The sequence below is a fragment of the Cyprinodon variegatus genome, unplaced genomic scaffold (genome assembly GCF_000732505.1).
Source record: "Cyprinodon variegatus isolate N-32 unplaced genomic scaffold, C_variegatus-1.0 Scaffold382, whole genome shotgun sequence".
NCBI lineage: Eukaryota > Metazoa > Chordata > Actinopteri > Cyprinodontiformes > Cyprinodontidae > Cyprinodon > Cyprinodon variegatus.
In genome coordinates this window covers 447,070-462,006 of record NW_015150835.1, presented here as the reverse complement: position 1 = coordinate 462,006, position 14,937 = coordinate 447,070, and the positions used below count along the sequence as shown (strand labels likewise).

Sequence of the window (14,937 nt, the reverse complement as noted above, 5' to 3'; positions counted from 1 at the left end):
TTTCTTTCTTAAGACATAAAAGTTTTTAACCTTTCATTGAGATTTCTGCTCGTAAAGAATCACTCACACTCAAAGAGCACAGCAGTGGTAATATGGTAGTGCCCAAAATAAAGGACTTTGGGAATTTTATACATTCTTAAACCTCTCCTCCAACGTATAATCACAAAATTCAAGATATACATAAAAAAAAAATCTGTCAAGCTCTTTACCCTGGAAAAATGCTTTTTTTTCCTTTTTGTTCTAAAAACACAAAGCCATGTAGGTTTTTTTGTATGTTTTTTTGCTCTACAAACACAAAGCCATGTAGGTTTTTTTTTTTTTTTTCAAAAACACAAAGACATGTAGTTGTTTTTTTGTTGTTGTTGTTTGTTTGTTTTTTGTTTTTGTTTTTTTCTAAAAACACAAAGCCATGTAGTTTTTTTTTTGTTTGTTTTGTTTTGTTTTGTTTTTGTTGAGCTGCGGCCCCTTTAAGAACTAGACTTCAGCGTTCTTGTTACCATGACGACGAGTGGTGACCATAAAAAAACACGTAGCGGAGCAGAAACAGCCAGAGTTGACGTTAAATTATAGTAGATTATGCTAAATCGAGACGCTTAGAGTCGCTAGCAGGGGATAAAAGCTGACTTTCTTTCTGATAGGCGGTAACCGAAGTTGTTAAAAGCAGCGTCTGAACGGACAAAAGAGTTACCAGGTAATCCCACCGTAGTTCTACACAGTGGCATTAATAAAATATACACTGGAAAACGAGCGATTGCTGTACATTTGACCCGGGCAGGCACCCCTAACCGTTTGCCATCTGTTTTTTTTTATTTCTTTTTTTGGCTAGATTCCCACAGGAGTAAACCAGGAGAGGGATGATGGTTTCTATGTGAAGCTCAAGTGCAGCTGGACAAACGCAAAATGAGCAAAAAGTATGAGTCGGCAGACATGTCAGAAGTGGAGGAGCATATTTCACTCAGATATGAGATCAAGAAGAGAATTGGAAAAGGGGTGAGTCTTAGAAAAATGTTTTAGGTACAACCCATATCCCTAAATAAATGATGATAAAACGGAAATTATTGAACTGGGAAAAAAATTACAGCAATGGTTCTTTTAATGCATTACAATATTTCCAGCTTTCTTTTGAGATCATGTTTAAAAACTTCCTGAGATTCTCTAGACTTAAAATCCATGTGTTGCAAGCACGTGGTTTATTTTGTTTCTATGCAGATCATTATGCGTGTTTAAGAACAGTCTGTACAAGCCTTTGTTTTCCTTTCCAGTTGCAGACAATGGAACTAACAAGCTGGTTTCTCACCATTAACGGTCCTAAGAGATTCACAATTAGATGCTCTCTTTTCATATAGCCTGCTGGTAAATGCTGTGTGGACCTGTGCCAGCTCCTTAAACTAGATGTGGCTGTGACTCATGTTTGCAGATGACCTGTGGCGCAGCAGCTGTGTGCAATGCTTAGTGAAGCTAGAAACACTTTAACTAGATTTAGACACTATGCATGATATTTACAATAGCAAACAGCTATTGTACATAAATATATGATTTTCTTTCTGCAGCCGTTTGTCTGACTCAAAGAGCCTCCAGTTCTGTGTGAATCTCATCACTAAAATGTGTACTTTTGCTGAAATCTCCTGTTTCTATAAATCCAGAACTGTTCAATTCTTTAATTGATTCAAGTCTAAGTTTTGCCTCGGTCGTTATGAACGTATCTGAGGTAACCCTCCTGCCCAGATGCCAGGAAGTTTCCTCTTCATCTGTTCACCATCATGCGGATGATATATTCAGGATCACGTGTTCTCCTTGTAGCCATGAAAAGTCAATCATTGCTGTCATCTGAACAGAGTGCCGACTTATTCCTGAGAAACTGCAACAGGACTTCTTATGGTTTTACACCAATGATAGCTTTCTTCTTGACCTTTCTCTTATTTGCAAGGCTAAATGAGACCATGAATAATGGTTTTCTAGTGTTCCTCCTTATTCTTTTCACTAAAGCTTTTTTAAATCTCACTGAAAATCACAGATTATAGAGCTAATCTTAATATTGACATCACATTGATGTACTGTTTTCTTTTTTGAAGTAGTCAAAAATGTAGGGACAGAATAAAAATGCAGACCTGAATGTTTTCATCAGTGTTTTTAGTTTCCTTTCTTTTCCATTTTATAATTGTACACTACTTTGTATAGGTAGGACTTGGTGCAGGTAATATATAAAATGATCAAGCACAGATCATGACATTAAGACCCAAAAGACTTACTAAAAACAATCAGAAAAGGTAACCAAGAGTGAAAAAAGAAACACAATCAATAACAACTACTGTTTTTTGTAACAAACCATAGAACAATTTCAACAAGTTTTTTGTCCAGGAGTCTATTTCTTTAAGTTGTGGGAAGTTTTCCTCTCCCTGCTGGAGATTACAACTAGAACATAAGGTAGACTTAAAATAACTGTCATGAAGTACATATAAATAAACTTAAAACATTTTTAATTCAGAGTTAAAGCAACAATCAAGTCTGTTGTTTTGTCTTTCTTCATAAGCACGCATATATTTGTTGGATACTTTATATTGAATAGAATTCCCTTTACATTAGAAAAACAAACTGAAAGGGGTGAGAAATGGCCTGACTGAATGTCCTTTCTGTTTCAGGCTTATGGTATTGTATGGAAAGCGGCTGACCGACAGACAGGGGAGACTGTAGCGGTGAAAAAAATCTTTGACGCTTTCAGGAACCGGACAGATGCTCAGGTGAGGAAAAGCAGGTTTTCGTTGTAAATTGAATTATTGTGAAATCAAATACATAAGCAAAAAAAAAAAAAAAACACAGTACAAATCAAGTTCATATTAAAATGTTATCCTTTGGAGATGAAATCTGCTTGACTGTTCACTGTCCAAGATTAAAACTACTGACCTTGAATACAGCTGTTCTTATTAAATTCCTTTTTCACCTTTGAGGAAGACGGCTAATTATTAATTAGAGCTAGAGGCTTGTATTTACTTAGTTCATTGCTTCCTATAGTTCATGTGTGATTTTTCTTTCTCTTTTACAGCGGACATTCAGGGAAATCATGTTTCTCCAGGTAACAATCATACAGAGGTTTAAATAAAACATTGAACATAAAACACTACTTTTACAATGAGTCTAACATTGTTGTGGCTCATCAATGCTTAGTATCCATTAGTCAGCAGTTGTTTTATCATCTAATGTGATAAAAATGTTTAGTTAGTGGAATGTTTTTCATAAAAAGCCATTTGTGTATAAGTAATCATGCACTGCTATACCTTCCAGTGCTGTGCATTAGTGCAGAACACATATAAATCTGTCGTCACTCTACCTTTTATTTGCACTGCACAGGGCTGTAGCCTCACCTGCAGGTTACTTTAGGTCAGAAGTGGCTTGCTTGTGGTTCTGGTACTAAAGATTGTAATCCTTATGCAGGAGTTTGGCGATCACCCCAACATCATCAAGCTGTTAAATGTCATCCGAGCCCAAAATGACAAAGACATTTATCTCATTTTTGAATACATGGGTATGTATTATTAGTATGGTTCAACGTGTAAGATCAGACAAATTTCCTTAGTAAAAATAAATCAAGCTGACTCATAGCGCTGGAGGATGTCCAACACAGCTTACTGTGTGAATGCGTCAGGATGGCTTTTTTTTTTAAATTTTATTTATTTATTTTTTTACACAGTTTGAAAAAGTCCGGTCAAGGATGGAAACTAAGGGCTTGACCTTCAGAAGGCCTGCATGTCTTAAAATGGGTCAATTCAGCCGACAGGGTGTGCAAACCTTTTTTGTGCGTTTGCCTTCATCAAATGCAAATCCTATTTTAATGACAAAACTTTGCAAATTCATGGGTGGGGAATAAGCTAATGTAAACGTATACAAACTGCAAAACAAATATACAAGCCAACATTAATGTGTCAGCAGTTTTTGTGCATTTGTTTGTCCTTCTGAAAGTCAGGTGTAAACTGGCACATAAAAATATCTGCTGTCATTGTTGCCACAAGGAGGCATTGGTACAATGAGAGACAACAGAGAGATTTTGTGCAATGTTAGCATATTGGGATCAATAAAGAAAATTAATAAAGAAAAACCCTATGCCAGTGGGCACAAACTAATATAGAGAAACAACGCAAAAGACCCTGCAAAGATACATGGGGTGGGGGGCTAAAAATGCAGATCTCCTATCAGGGATTTGCACAAAGCAGAGCTATGTGATTTTGTTTTGTATTTTTTACTTTTGTTCATAGGAAGTTGAGCTAGGCTACGTGGTGCACAATAAATATGATTTAGTATTATTTTTTTGAAAAATAATCATTGTTACCGCCATCTCCATGGCTTTAAACCTCCTCTTTCTCTTGCTGAACTCTCCAAAACTGTCAGTAAATCGCACAATCTGCTTATATTAGTGGATGGAACCAAATCAGATTGTTTGTCTTAATATTTGTGCGGCGATCTTTGGAGATCACCTGCAACATGCCCAGTTACTGCTTTTATAAAAAAAAAAAAAAAAAAATGCACTTGCAATTTTGCGCCTCTTATTTGGAATCTTTTAAGATCAGACCCTAAATATTTTTCAGGTCTTGTTAAGTACATAAACTCAAATACCTATGAAGGATATCCTGGCTTGGTTTCCTGTCTTTTTGTTTTTCCGATTCCTGACAACTGTTCAATCATATGTGATACATTCATATTATATATTTAAAAACCAGGACTGATCAGCAACTAGAACTGTGTCATATATATTAAAGTATTGCTGCAGGTTGATAGTTTTCCTCCTTGCTTTTTGTCCCAGATACAGACTTGCACGCTGTAATTAAGAAAGGCTCTCTTCTCAAGGATATCCACAAGCGTTATGTGATGTACCAGCTCTTCAAGGCCAACAAGTACCTCCATTCAGGAAATGTTATTCACCGAGACCAAAAAGTGAGAATCCCATGAAACATACCGGTATTCACATTTCATTTTATCTAAAGTCACAGCACTATGAAACAACTTGAATGAGCAAATATCCCCATACCTAAACCTTGAAGTTACAAGATTTTTTTTTTCTTAAACCTGCAGCCCTCCAACATACTCCTGGACACTGACTGCGTTGTTAAGATCTGTGACTTTGGCTTAGCCAGATCTCTCAACCAGATCCAAGAGGACAGCGGGAACCCAGCTCTAACAGAATATGTGGCTACGCGCTGGTATCGGGCTCCTGAGATCCTGCTGGGATCAACAAGGTATCAGCTGTGACCGGCATCTGTTGTCGCCTGCTGAAATGCATCTAGCCATTTCAGTTTAACATATTTAAAGAAATAGTGTAGATTGCTGATCAAAAATTCAATACAGTGTTAATGCTTAGCTTGGCAAAATATCTAAAGTCCTTCGCAAAGTTTTAACCCCTACTCTTGAATTTTGTCACATTATAACCACAAACATCAGTGTATTGTTTTTTAGATTTTATGAGACAGACAAAAAGTAGCATACAAATGTGACTGAAGACAAAAAATTCATTCAGCCCAAAACCATTTGCCACATAAGTTAATTATGCGTAAGCTAGTCAGGGCTGATGGGAGATCATGGTGACAATACATGACAGCCTGCTTTTGACACGGTTGACCATCATATTCTGATAACACGTCTGAATCAATTAGTAGCGATCCAGCACACAGCTCTTAACTGGTTCAGATCTTATCTGACCGACAAACTTTCTGTGTCAAAGTTGGCAACGTCAAATCAACTAGGGCTTCTCTATCCTACGGGGTCCCACAAGGTTCAATTTTAGGGCCCCTTCTCGTTTCTCTGTATTTGCTGCCACTTGGTTCCATACTGAGAAGACATTGGCTTGATTTCCATTTTTATGCTGATGAATGCCAAATCTATTTGCCCCTAAAGCATGTAGATGGCTTTTTTAGTGATATCTGTATTGGACTGTTTAGACGACATTAAATCCTGGCTGGCCCTGAACTTTTCAAATTTTAATGAGAAGAAAACTGAGGTGATGGTGTTTTTGGGCCAAATCGTCTTTGCAACTCCACAACTATAGACCTAGGACCCCTGACCCCATATTTTAAATCGACCGTTTCAAACTTGGGTTTCAAGGTGGGCGGTGATTTTAAATTGGGAAATTACATTAGGGAGGCTCCTTCCCTGCCAAAATTTTAAAACACAACTCAAGACTTACTTTTATTCACTGGCTTTTAACACTGGCAGGAGTTAGTTGTTGTGAAGTTGTCAATTTAGCTTTCTTATTTTTGCCTTATTTTATATTTGTATGCTGTATTTTATTTTGTTTTGCTATTTTTAGCTATTTTCAGTACTTTGTTTTCTACTGTAGCTGTTTTAAAGCACAATATGAATAAAGATGATTAAAATGATGATTTATATGATGATGAACCAATCTAAAAAAGCTGTTAGCAGACCTGAAACTTGAACCTTTCTAGCAGAACAATAACCCTAAACATGCAGCCTAAATTTAAATGAAATGGTTTACAGCAAAGGATGTTTAAGTGTTAGAAGTTAATCAAACTCCAAACCTTAAATCTTATTGCAAATCTGTGGTATTTACAGAGGCTCTCCATCTAATCTGTATAAATTGAAATCTTGTCCAAAGGTACACCAAAGGTGTGGACATGTGGAGTCTCGGGTGTATCCTGGGAGAGATGCTCCTGGGAAAAGCGCTGTTTCCTGGAACTTCAACCATCAACCAAATAGAGAAGATCATGTGTGCCATACTTCACCCCAGTCCTGAAGGTACCTGATGATGTTCAAACACCATATGCTTATCAACCTTCTTTTGGTTAATACTGAATAAAAGTCTGTAATTCCAGATATTCTGGCCATCAAGTCTGAATATGGATCCTCTGTCATCCAGAGAATGTTGCTGAAGTAAGGCTGTTACTTTGCTCTGTATGTTTAAAATTATTTATTTACCCCACATGGATTTGAAACTGTATTAATTCTATGTAATTTTAGAATTATATTGTCTCTATGTGAAGCATCAAGTTTCGGAGTACTATGCTTTGCAAAAGTATTCACACCTCTGCAATTTTTCATGCTACATCCAAAATATAAATTTCTTTTTATTAGGAGTTTTTTGTTTGAATTTTTTTTTTTAACCCACAGTATTTCATGATAATACGAGAAAAAAAGACATATGGTATTAAATTCTGGAAAGGTTTGATCTTCATTCGTGTTTATCTCTGCTGTTTTATATATTTTTAGAGATGCTTCTCTCTACAAGTACAGCTGCCTATAAAGAATGAAAATGTTCACTATAATTGAAGTTCAGTTATATTTTGTTTGTAAAAGCTGATCGTGCTGCTGGAAGGTAAACCCCGGACTCAGTTATTAGTCTTTTTACACGTATAACAAAGAATTATTCCTAAAAAATATTCAGCATGATTTGCATTGTTAATTTTTTAGCCACTAAATATGTTTTCCATGTTGGCCAAAAACTTAAAAACTGGTCTTCCTTACCCAACCAAAGCCCCTTCTTCCATATATTTGCTTCTAGACTAGCTGCAAACTACAAGCAGGGATTGTTTTGGCTTTCTTCTTGTAGGGCGTGTTGAGTTTACCACTTAGAGATGTTCAGTTTAGATTTTTCTCATCTGACCTTTGTGTCTCTATTTACCATCGTAGGGGATTTTAAAGGCAGTAGGTTACAATAGATTTTGTTCTAAAATATCTTAAAAAGGGAGCTCAATACAAATAATATTTAGGTTTTATTATTTGTTCTACTTTGTGCTAATATGTCATATGAAATACAAAAAACAATACATAAAAATTAATGGTTTTGAAACAATTTCAGCACCAGGGACTATAATATAAAATATTAGTATTGGAGGGCAGGATTAGAGATGTGTTGATGCAGCAGGAATTAATCTAGATCAAACATCTATCACCCAACTTTCATTTTAGTGGAACAGTTCATATTTGGATAACTCACAGTTGTTGTCATGCTTTCTGCTGCGTAATTTCTAGCAAATTTGTTTCTACGGCTCATATGTCTGTCTCCCACCAGACCTCAGGTGCGTTTGGAGGATATTCTCCAACCATCCGTGCCTCCTGATGCTCTTGACCTGCTGAAGGGTTTATTAGTTTTTAACCCAGACAAACGTCTGACTGCTGAGCAGGCCCTTCAACACCCATACGTAGCCAGGTATTAAAACTTATGCTGTAACCACAATAGCATGATTAAGTTTTTCCACATGAAAACAATATTAGGTTATTTGCCTACTTTGATGAGTTGTGGTATATTTTAATAAAACACATTTCTAAGTATACTTATTTGTTCTCTCTGATGCTGATTTGTACAGTTTTTACATCAGTTTTTGTACTTTATTAGATTTTCCAGTGTCTTTGCATTTTAGTTCCCAGTAGGCTTGTGAAAACAATATCTTTATTTACAGTGTCAGTGTGGCAAATACTAATATTTTTAGCTAACATTGTTTGGTATTAATAAAAAAAAAAACAATTTTATTGCAACAATACCACTTCACAATGAATTTAATTTGCTGCACTTAGGTTTGAAGTTTTTTTTTATCCTCTTCAAAAAGAGCCTTAAACAACTTTGATTCTTGTAGCTAATTCCTTATTTCTTATAATCATTAACATCTGCCCATCTCCATTGACATGCTCTCTTGTCTTTCTCATTTTGAAGAGTTATATCATGTTTACATACAGGAGAAGAGTTAATAAATTTAAAGTTCATAGAAAGTTTGAAAAAGTAACATGAACTTAAACAGAAAGTGTACTTAAAAATTAAGGGGATACTAAATTAGTTAGGTTTTCTAGAAAAAAAAGGAATATATTTTGTTATCATTGTATTTTCGTACCGCTAAATAAATGTCTTTGAAAGTCTTAAGCCCAAAAAAAATCAGTGATGTTTGGTTATAAGATTTATGTACATATAGCATAGGGTAAGTTTACAATTTAATGGAACAATTTATTTTGAAGCTTTTTTTTTTTTTTTTTTACAACAGGTAAAAATAAATGTGGATAAAAGCATCATGCATTAATGTTCAGCCACTCAGATGGAGTCCCTCTGCAGTAGAGGCCCTTCATCTGACACAGATGAAAATAGTGCTAAAATGCTCAATACCAAAGGATTAGTCAGAACCATGATATCTAAAAAAGCAGTAATCACAATGGGCATTTGTTATGAATATTTTTATTGCAATAGACAGTGACATATCAATTGCATATTTTCTAAAGATGGAAATGATAATTGCTACAACAGAGTTTTCTATCTCTCCAGGTTCCATAATCCAGCCAAAGAACCAGCTCTTGGTTATGATGTAGTGCTGGCAGTGGACGATGATGTGCAATTATCTGTGGTTCAGTACCGAAACAAACTATATGAGGTGATTAACTAATTTCTGCAATAAAACAGTGTGTCATCTGATATTGTTAAAGCTTATTCGATCAGTTATTAAGGTTCAGTCTACTGCTTTTCAGATGATACTTGAAAGGAGAGCGCATCAAAAGATGTTTGGGCTACCAAACAATGCTGACTGTGTAGAGAAAAAGAGTACAAGGAGTGAGAAGGGAGAGAAAAGCCCTGTAGCTGCAACATCTAATGAAGAAGGGAAACAGTCCAAAGAGGAGGAAGGCGAGACCAACCATGAGTCTTTACATACTGGGGCCACTAAAGCAGAGGCTGCCAATGCATCTACTTCATCTGCTATGGAGAACACGAATGCACTAAATGAACACAGCTCAAGAAAACTGACGTATAACCCAATTACTCATGCTCCAAGTAAGTATTTTTTTTAGCTTTTTTACACTGTTTTTGACCAAAGATATTTCTAAAATAGTTTATAATAATTGAAAAAAATTGTATTTTTCTTGTTACATTCCATTGTCTCAGGGAAGAAAAGTCATACTTGTGTTTTCATCCACCCAGATGCTGCTTTTATCCGGGCCCCTCATTGTTCTGCAACCAGCAGGACCCCAGCCAGACAAGCCAGAAATGAGACTCCTATTAAACCACCAGCAGAGTGCAGCAGTGTCATGGTAGTAAGCAGCATACTTCAGTGCCTTCTCCATCTAGTTTTACTCCATCGTCTGTTTTATAACTCTAATTTGTTTCTGTTAAGTTTTTTTATTTTGTCTATTTTTAAGTAATGTTTTCACATAGGTTTTATCTGAGCTTTAGCCTCACTTTTCATCTTATTTTTTTCCTAGTCCATGGATCAGATTCTCCAGCGGGGTCGTTCAACTGCTGTGGTTCACAACCGCTCCTTCTCTTGGGCCTTAAACCAAACCAAAAACAACCCTCTAGTCCGTAAAGATGAGACATCTTTAGCTGCTGGGCTGCATATCTCTTCAGCTCGACTGGTAGGTTTATCATCACCTTGTTATTGCTTCCAAGCTTTATCTAATGCTGGGTTGTGGGAAATGCAGAAATTTAGAAATGCAAAATTAACTGCAAAATATTCTTTAAAACTTTTGTCTTAAGTGGATTGTATTGAGATTTTTTAGTGAAATACTAAAACAAATTAGCACATAATTGTGAAGTAGGTGGAAAAAGATATATAATTTTAGAAAAAATGTCTAACAGTTAAAACTCGGAGAAGAATCAGCTTAAATTTAGACCTCAGCGCATCACCCACTCCCACCCCCATTTTCCTAAATAACACAAAGTGCAACCATGCCTTGTTGCTTAAATTCAGTTGATATATGAAATTTTAGATAGGGAAATATATTACAGAATATATTACAGACATATTACAACTCATGACCCTGATGACTGAGAATTTACACAGAGAAATATATTTTTAATTCAGTTCATTTAAAAATAGTTTCAAAGTCAGTAAATGCATTCCAGCTGATAAAGGAAATCAGAGAAGCATGTTAACTTTGGAGGAGCTGCAAAGAACCATGCCTCATTTGAGAGAATTTGAGAGAATGAAGACGGTAGAACTACCGTAGTAGCTGAGCATGCAGCTTGTAACCATGGAAGCATCATTCTTCTAAAATGAAGCGAAGCAAGCTGGTCACAGTTACTTTTTTTATTAGAGCTAATGTTAATTGTTTATTAGAGCCGATGCTGATCAATTCTAACAGCTGAAGGGAGAAGGGATCTGTGGGAACACTCATTGGTGCACCTAGGGTGCAGCCGTTTCTACTAGACTAGGAATGACAACACAAAAATGTCATTAAAACTACCAATGATGTTTTTTTTTCCTATTGTTATAAGTTGGAACCTTTCAACCCTTTTTGTTTTCATATTTTCCAAAAATATCAACATGCCAAATACCAAAATATCACAAAATTATCTCATTATTTCAAAACCTAAGAAATAGAATGTTTTTTATCTAATACAGCAAATTTGCTATAGTAGATTTTATCAAAAGAATATAAACTGCTTTTTTCAAAACACAATTTAAACTTGTGGCTCTAAACAGTTTAGATACACCTGGACTGAAGAAGGATTTGGGTTTATAAAGGGGGTAGATCCCTGATATAGATTAAACAGTTCAGACCTTAATATAACTGAGAATTTATGGCAATAACTTTTTTCAAAGCAATAGTAGTTAAAAATACTCTAGATGTCCATAGCTAGTTAAGAAGCTGTAATTACAGTAAAAAGTAGTGCAAAGTATTGGTTTAGTGGGCTGAATACATAAATATACCTTCTTTTTAAAAAGAATTTGATTAAAAATACAAATAAATCGAATACTTTCCACTTTAAGATTATGCAATATTCAGTTCCTGTCATCCCATAACACCAAACAAAACCAAGTCTTTCAAAGGTGAAAAATGTTAAAAGAGCAAAAAGCCTTTGTTTCATTTTATTATTATTTTTTCCTTCCTAAACCTAATAACATGCTGCTCTGGTTTTATATGCAGAACCAGCGCCCCAGTTCTCAGGCTCGAGAGGCTCGTCCACCGCCACGGTTCAGCAAAAAAGTGTTTCAGAACAACTGTAACGTGGCTGCTGCTGGGGACCCACGGGCCAAACTAGGCAGCTATACCCAAGAATACGGCACAATCAACAAGACAGGACTGGATAATCTTATTCGCAGCTGCACTCATAAACAATAGCTTTTATAATACTGTATGTTTCATAAAAGGAGCATGTATTTGGACACACAACAAATATGGCTTTGATCCTCTTGTTATGACAGGAAGACATCTAGCTTGACAACAGGTATAGAATAACTTTTGAATAGCCTATGAAGATGGAATCTTAACATTTATAGTAGTAGAAGAAGCTATTAGAATTTTAACATGTCATTTTTCATTTTTTGTGGAAATGAGTGGAATATGCACTACTCTATCTATCTAAATGCAAGTTTAGCAGGAGCCAAAGGTGCTTTTTTATCTTACCTAGGTATTCCTGAAAGTCTAATTAAGTCCATTTAAAGACATACCCATCAGCAAAATGGTTTAACTTCTTAGTATGCCATCAGCTATGTGGGTTGAAAATGAGCACATAAGAACTGTAAAATATGCAAACAGATATTTTAATAAAGAATTTGCATTTGTGATTTTTTTTTTTATGTTCATAACAGCAATAAACTTTCTTCTGCATGCAGAAAAACCACTACAACTGTGATCATTATGCCTAGGTCACCAGTGCATGCTTGGGTATTCCAGCTTCCTCCAGGTATTCCAGCTTCCTCCAACATGACTGTAGGGTAATTGGTATCTTTAGATTGGCCTTGGGTGTGAGTGTGTATTCATGGTTGAATTTTGTTGTCTGGTGGGCTACCCTTTTTCAAAAGCATTTTTTGGGGCTAGTACCTTCTCCTGAACAAGGATGGCAGAAAAAAAAGTATTTGCAGTTATGACAATGTCTAAAAAATGGTGGAGTGGAGCAAAATCAGACTAAATGGAGCAGTTGGAAAAAGCTGAATACCTGAAATCCATATATTTACTGTTTGTGCTTATCTGAGATGATGCTTAAATTTCCAGCTTGCCATGTGGCTGTCCAAAGGCTTTCCCATGTTGTAGGCCCTGAAGGCGGTTCTGCAGTCAGTCCTGAAAAAAATATTTTTAGAGAATTTTGAAAATAATTTTTATTGCAACATCTACATATCATCAAACAATCCATCCATCTTCTGTACAGCTTGTCTGTCAGAATCACGCAGAGCTGGTCCCTATCTCCTGCAGTCTTCTGGGTAAAGGCCAGCGTACTCCATGGACAGGTTGCCAGTCCATTGCAGGGTAACGAAGGCCAGACAACCATGCACACAAAAAATCCTAAATGCAATGTAGAGACACTAACCAATCCAACAGTCTTGTTCTAGGTCCATCAGAGGTGATCAAAAAGCTCAGTACAAGGAGCTGGTCAACCATTTTTTTTTTTAGCATTGTGTGCAAACAATCATTTGATTCTGAATGTGAATAGAACACATGAGATGATTGTACATTTTTTAAGAAATAGGAACAAGTTGAGACCTATTGGCATCATGGGGGAAGTGGAGGTGGTGGAGGAGTATAAATACCTTGGTGTTCACCTGGACAACAAACTCGACTGAATACACGACTGTAAAGCCGTCTACAAGAAAGGACAGAGCAGACTGTACTTCCTCAGGAAGCTTCGATTCTTTAGCGTTTTCAGCAAGATTCTGCATATCTTGTATGCATGCTGTGGAGAGCTGGAACTCTTCTGCCATTATCTGCTATAGTAAAATGACTTACAAAAGCTCAACAAGCTAATAAAGAAGACTGTCTCTGTTCTAAGAACTCCTTTAATACCCCTGGAGATGATTTCACAAAGTGAAGAACATTATGGACAAAAGTAAGTAGTAAGAGTTTCACAAGACAGACTGCTACAGGAAGTCCTTCCTGCTTACAGCTATCATCACGTAGAACAACTCTTTAAAAATCTATGGGTAACTGCAGCATTTAATTCTTTCCTGTGGGTTTACTTAAGTATTTTCTTTTAAAAGCAATCGATTTTGGTATAAAGACCCATGCATTAATGAAAAAAACATGCAAGCTCCATGCAGAAAGTCATTTTACAGACTTTTATTAAAAATTGGTTCTAAACTTTTGAACTTTTTTCTTTTTGTTTCAAGTTGTTGTTTGCTTACCCTCTTAAAACCATGCTTCCATACATGCCTTTGGTGCCATAAAAGGCAACTGATCAAACTCCTCTCATCATTGGCAGAGAGCAGTTTTGAAATTTTATTTTGAAAAAAAATAAAAATAACTTAACAATATAAGGAGTGGCAAATTTGGAAGCCCCATTGTACCACTTAAAAGTAAAGTAATTATTCGTGGAGGGAACTTAGAGATCCAAAGCCATAAATTTGGCTTGGAAAAAATGTAGTAATGAGAAAAATAATACAAAGTCAGGGGTTCCATTTAGAGAGTCAAAATGCTGTTTATTTAAGTATATATTTTTTTAATCTGTTATTTATTTCTTTGTGTTTTGGATCTCTGAGGGTTTACATGCATTTGCATCGCTTAACTCTAATTCTTTAAGTGTGACTTTTAATCTCCCTAATGGCTTTGAAAGTCTATAATGACTGAATTTAAGATATTATATTTTTTCCACTTTATGTGACAGAAGTGTGCCGAGTTAATCCCCTGTATATATTATTTCTACTGTCTATGGTGGGTAAAAGCCCACCCTTCATAACCTGAACAGATAAAAATATTTAAAATTGTTCGTTTAATATTTTGGTTATTGCGAGAATAAAAGACAAGGGGATTTAGAGTCTTATAATAATTGTTTATTATTGCGCACTTATGAGAAAGCTTTCAGCGCTCATAATAAACCACGTGACCCGGATCAGTACTTTCCGTGTGTTTCTAGATATTTCTGTTGGGAAATTGCATTTAAGCAGCTTTTCTTTATCTAACATTTCCCCCCTTAAACAAGAGGGCGTTATATTAAAGTTTTGACCCTAATGTATTTCGATTGGTTAGAAATTTCATAATTTTCGGTGTTATAACCGGAGATTCCCGGTGACCACGTGACGGTTCCTG

The 14,937-nt window shown here is 35.9% G+C and overlaps 1 protein-coding gene across 2 annotated transcripts; it reads left to right on the top strand.

Annotated features, from left to right (window-relative positions):
• Positions 1–528: 528 nt before the first annotated feature.
• mapk15 (mitogen-activated protein kinase 15) lies at positions 529–12,470 on the top strand. 2 transcript variants are annotated; one of them, XM_015386956.1, is made up of 15 exons: positions 529–691; positions 827–990; positions 2,640–2,738; positions 3,041–3,070; positions 3,430–3,520; positions 4,793–4,923; positions 5,062–5,225; positions 6,599–6,738; positions 6,816–6,873; positions 8,012–8,149; positions 9,248–9,353; positions 9,448–9,748; positions 9,896–10,005; positions 10,177–10,329; positions 11,845–12,470. In XM_015386956.1, exons 2-15 carry the CDS (start codon positions 901–903, stop codon positions 12,037–12,039), a joined length of 1,806 nt encoding a protein of 601 aa, XP_015242442.1. In that variant the 5' UTR covers positions 529–691; positions 827–900; the 3' UTR covers positions 12,040–12,470. The 2 variants fall into 2 exon arrangements, with proteins under 2 accessions (XP_015242442.1, XP_015242441.1); XM_015386955.1 differs by having other exon boundaries at positions 9,896–10,008.
• Positions 12,471–14,937: the final 2,467 nt, after the last annotated feature.

Excerpts from the sequence above, each read along its gene's own strand:
- mapk15 (XM_015386955.1), top strand. The coding sequence starts at position 901 with ATGAGCAAAAAGTATGAGTCGGCAGACATGTCAGAAGTGGAGGAGCAT. Across the intron at positions 6,739-6,815 it reads ACTTCACCCCAGTCCTGAAG|ATATTCTGGCCATCAAGTCT; the intron begins GTACCTGATGAT and ends CTGTAATTCCAG. Across the intron at positions 6,874-8,011 it reads ATCCAGAGAATGTTGCTGAA|ACCTCAGGTGCGTTTGGAGG; the intron begins GTAAGGCTGTTA and ends GTCTCCCACCAG.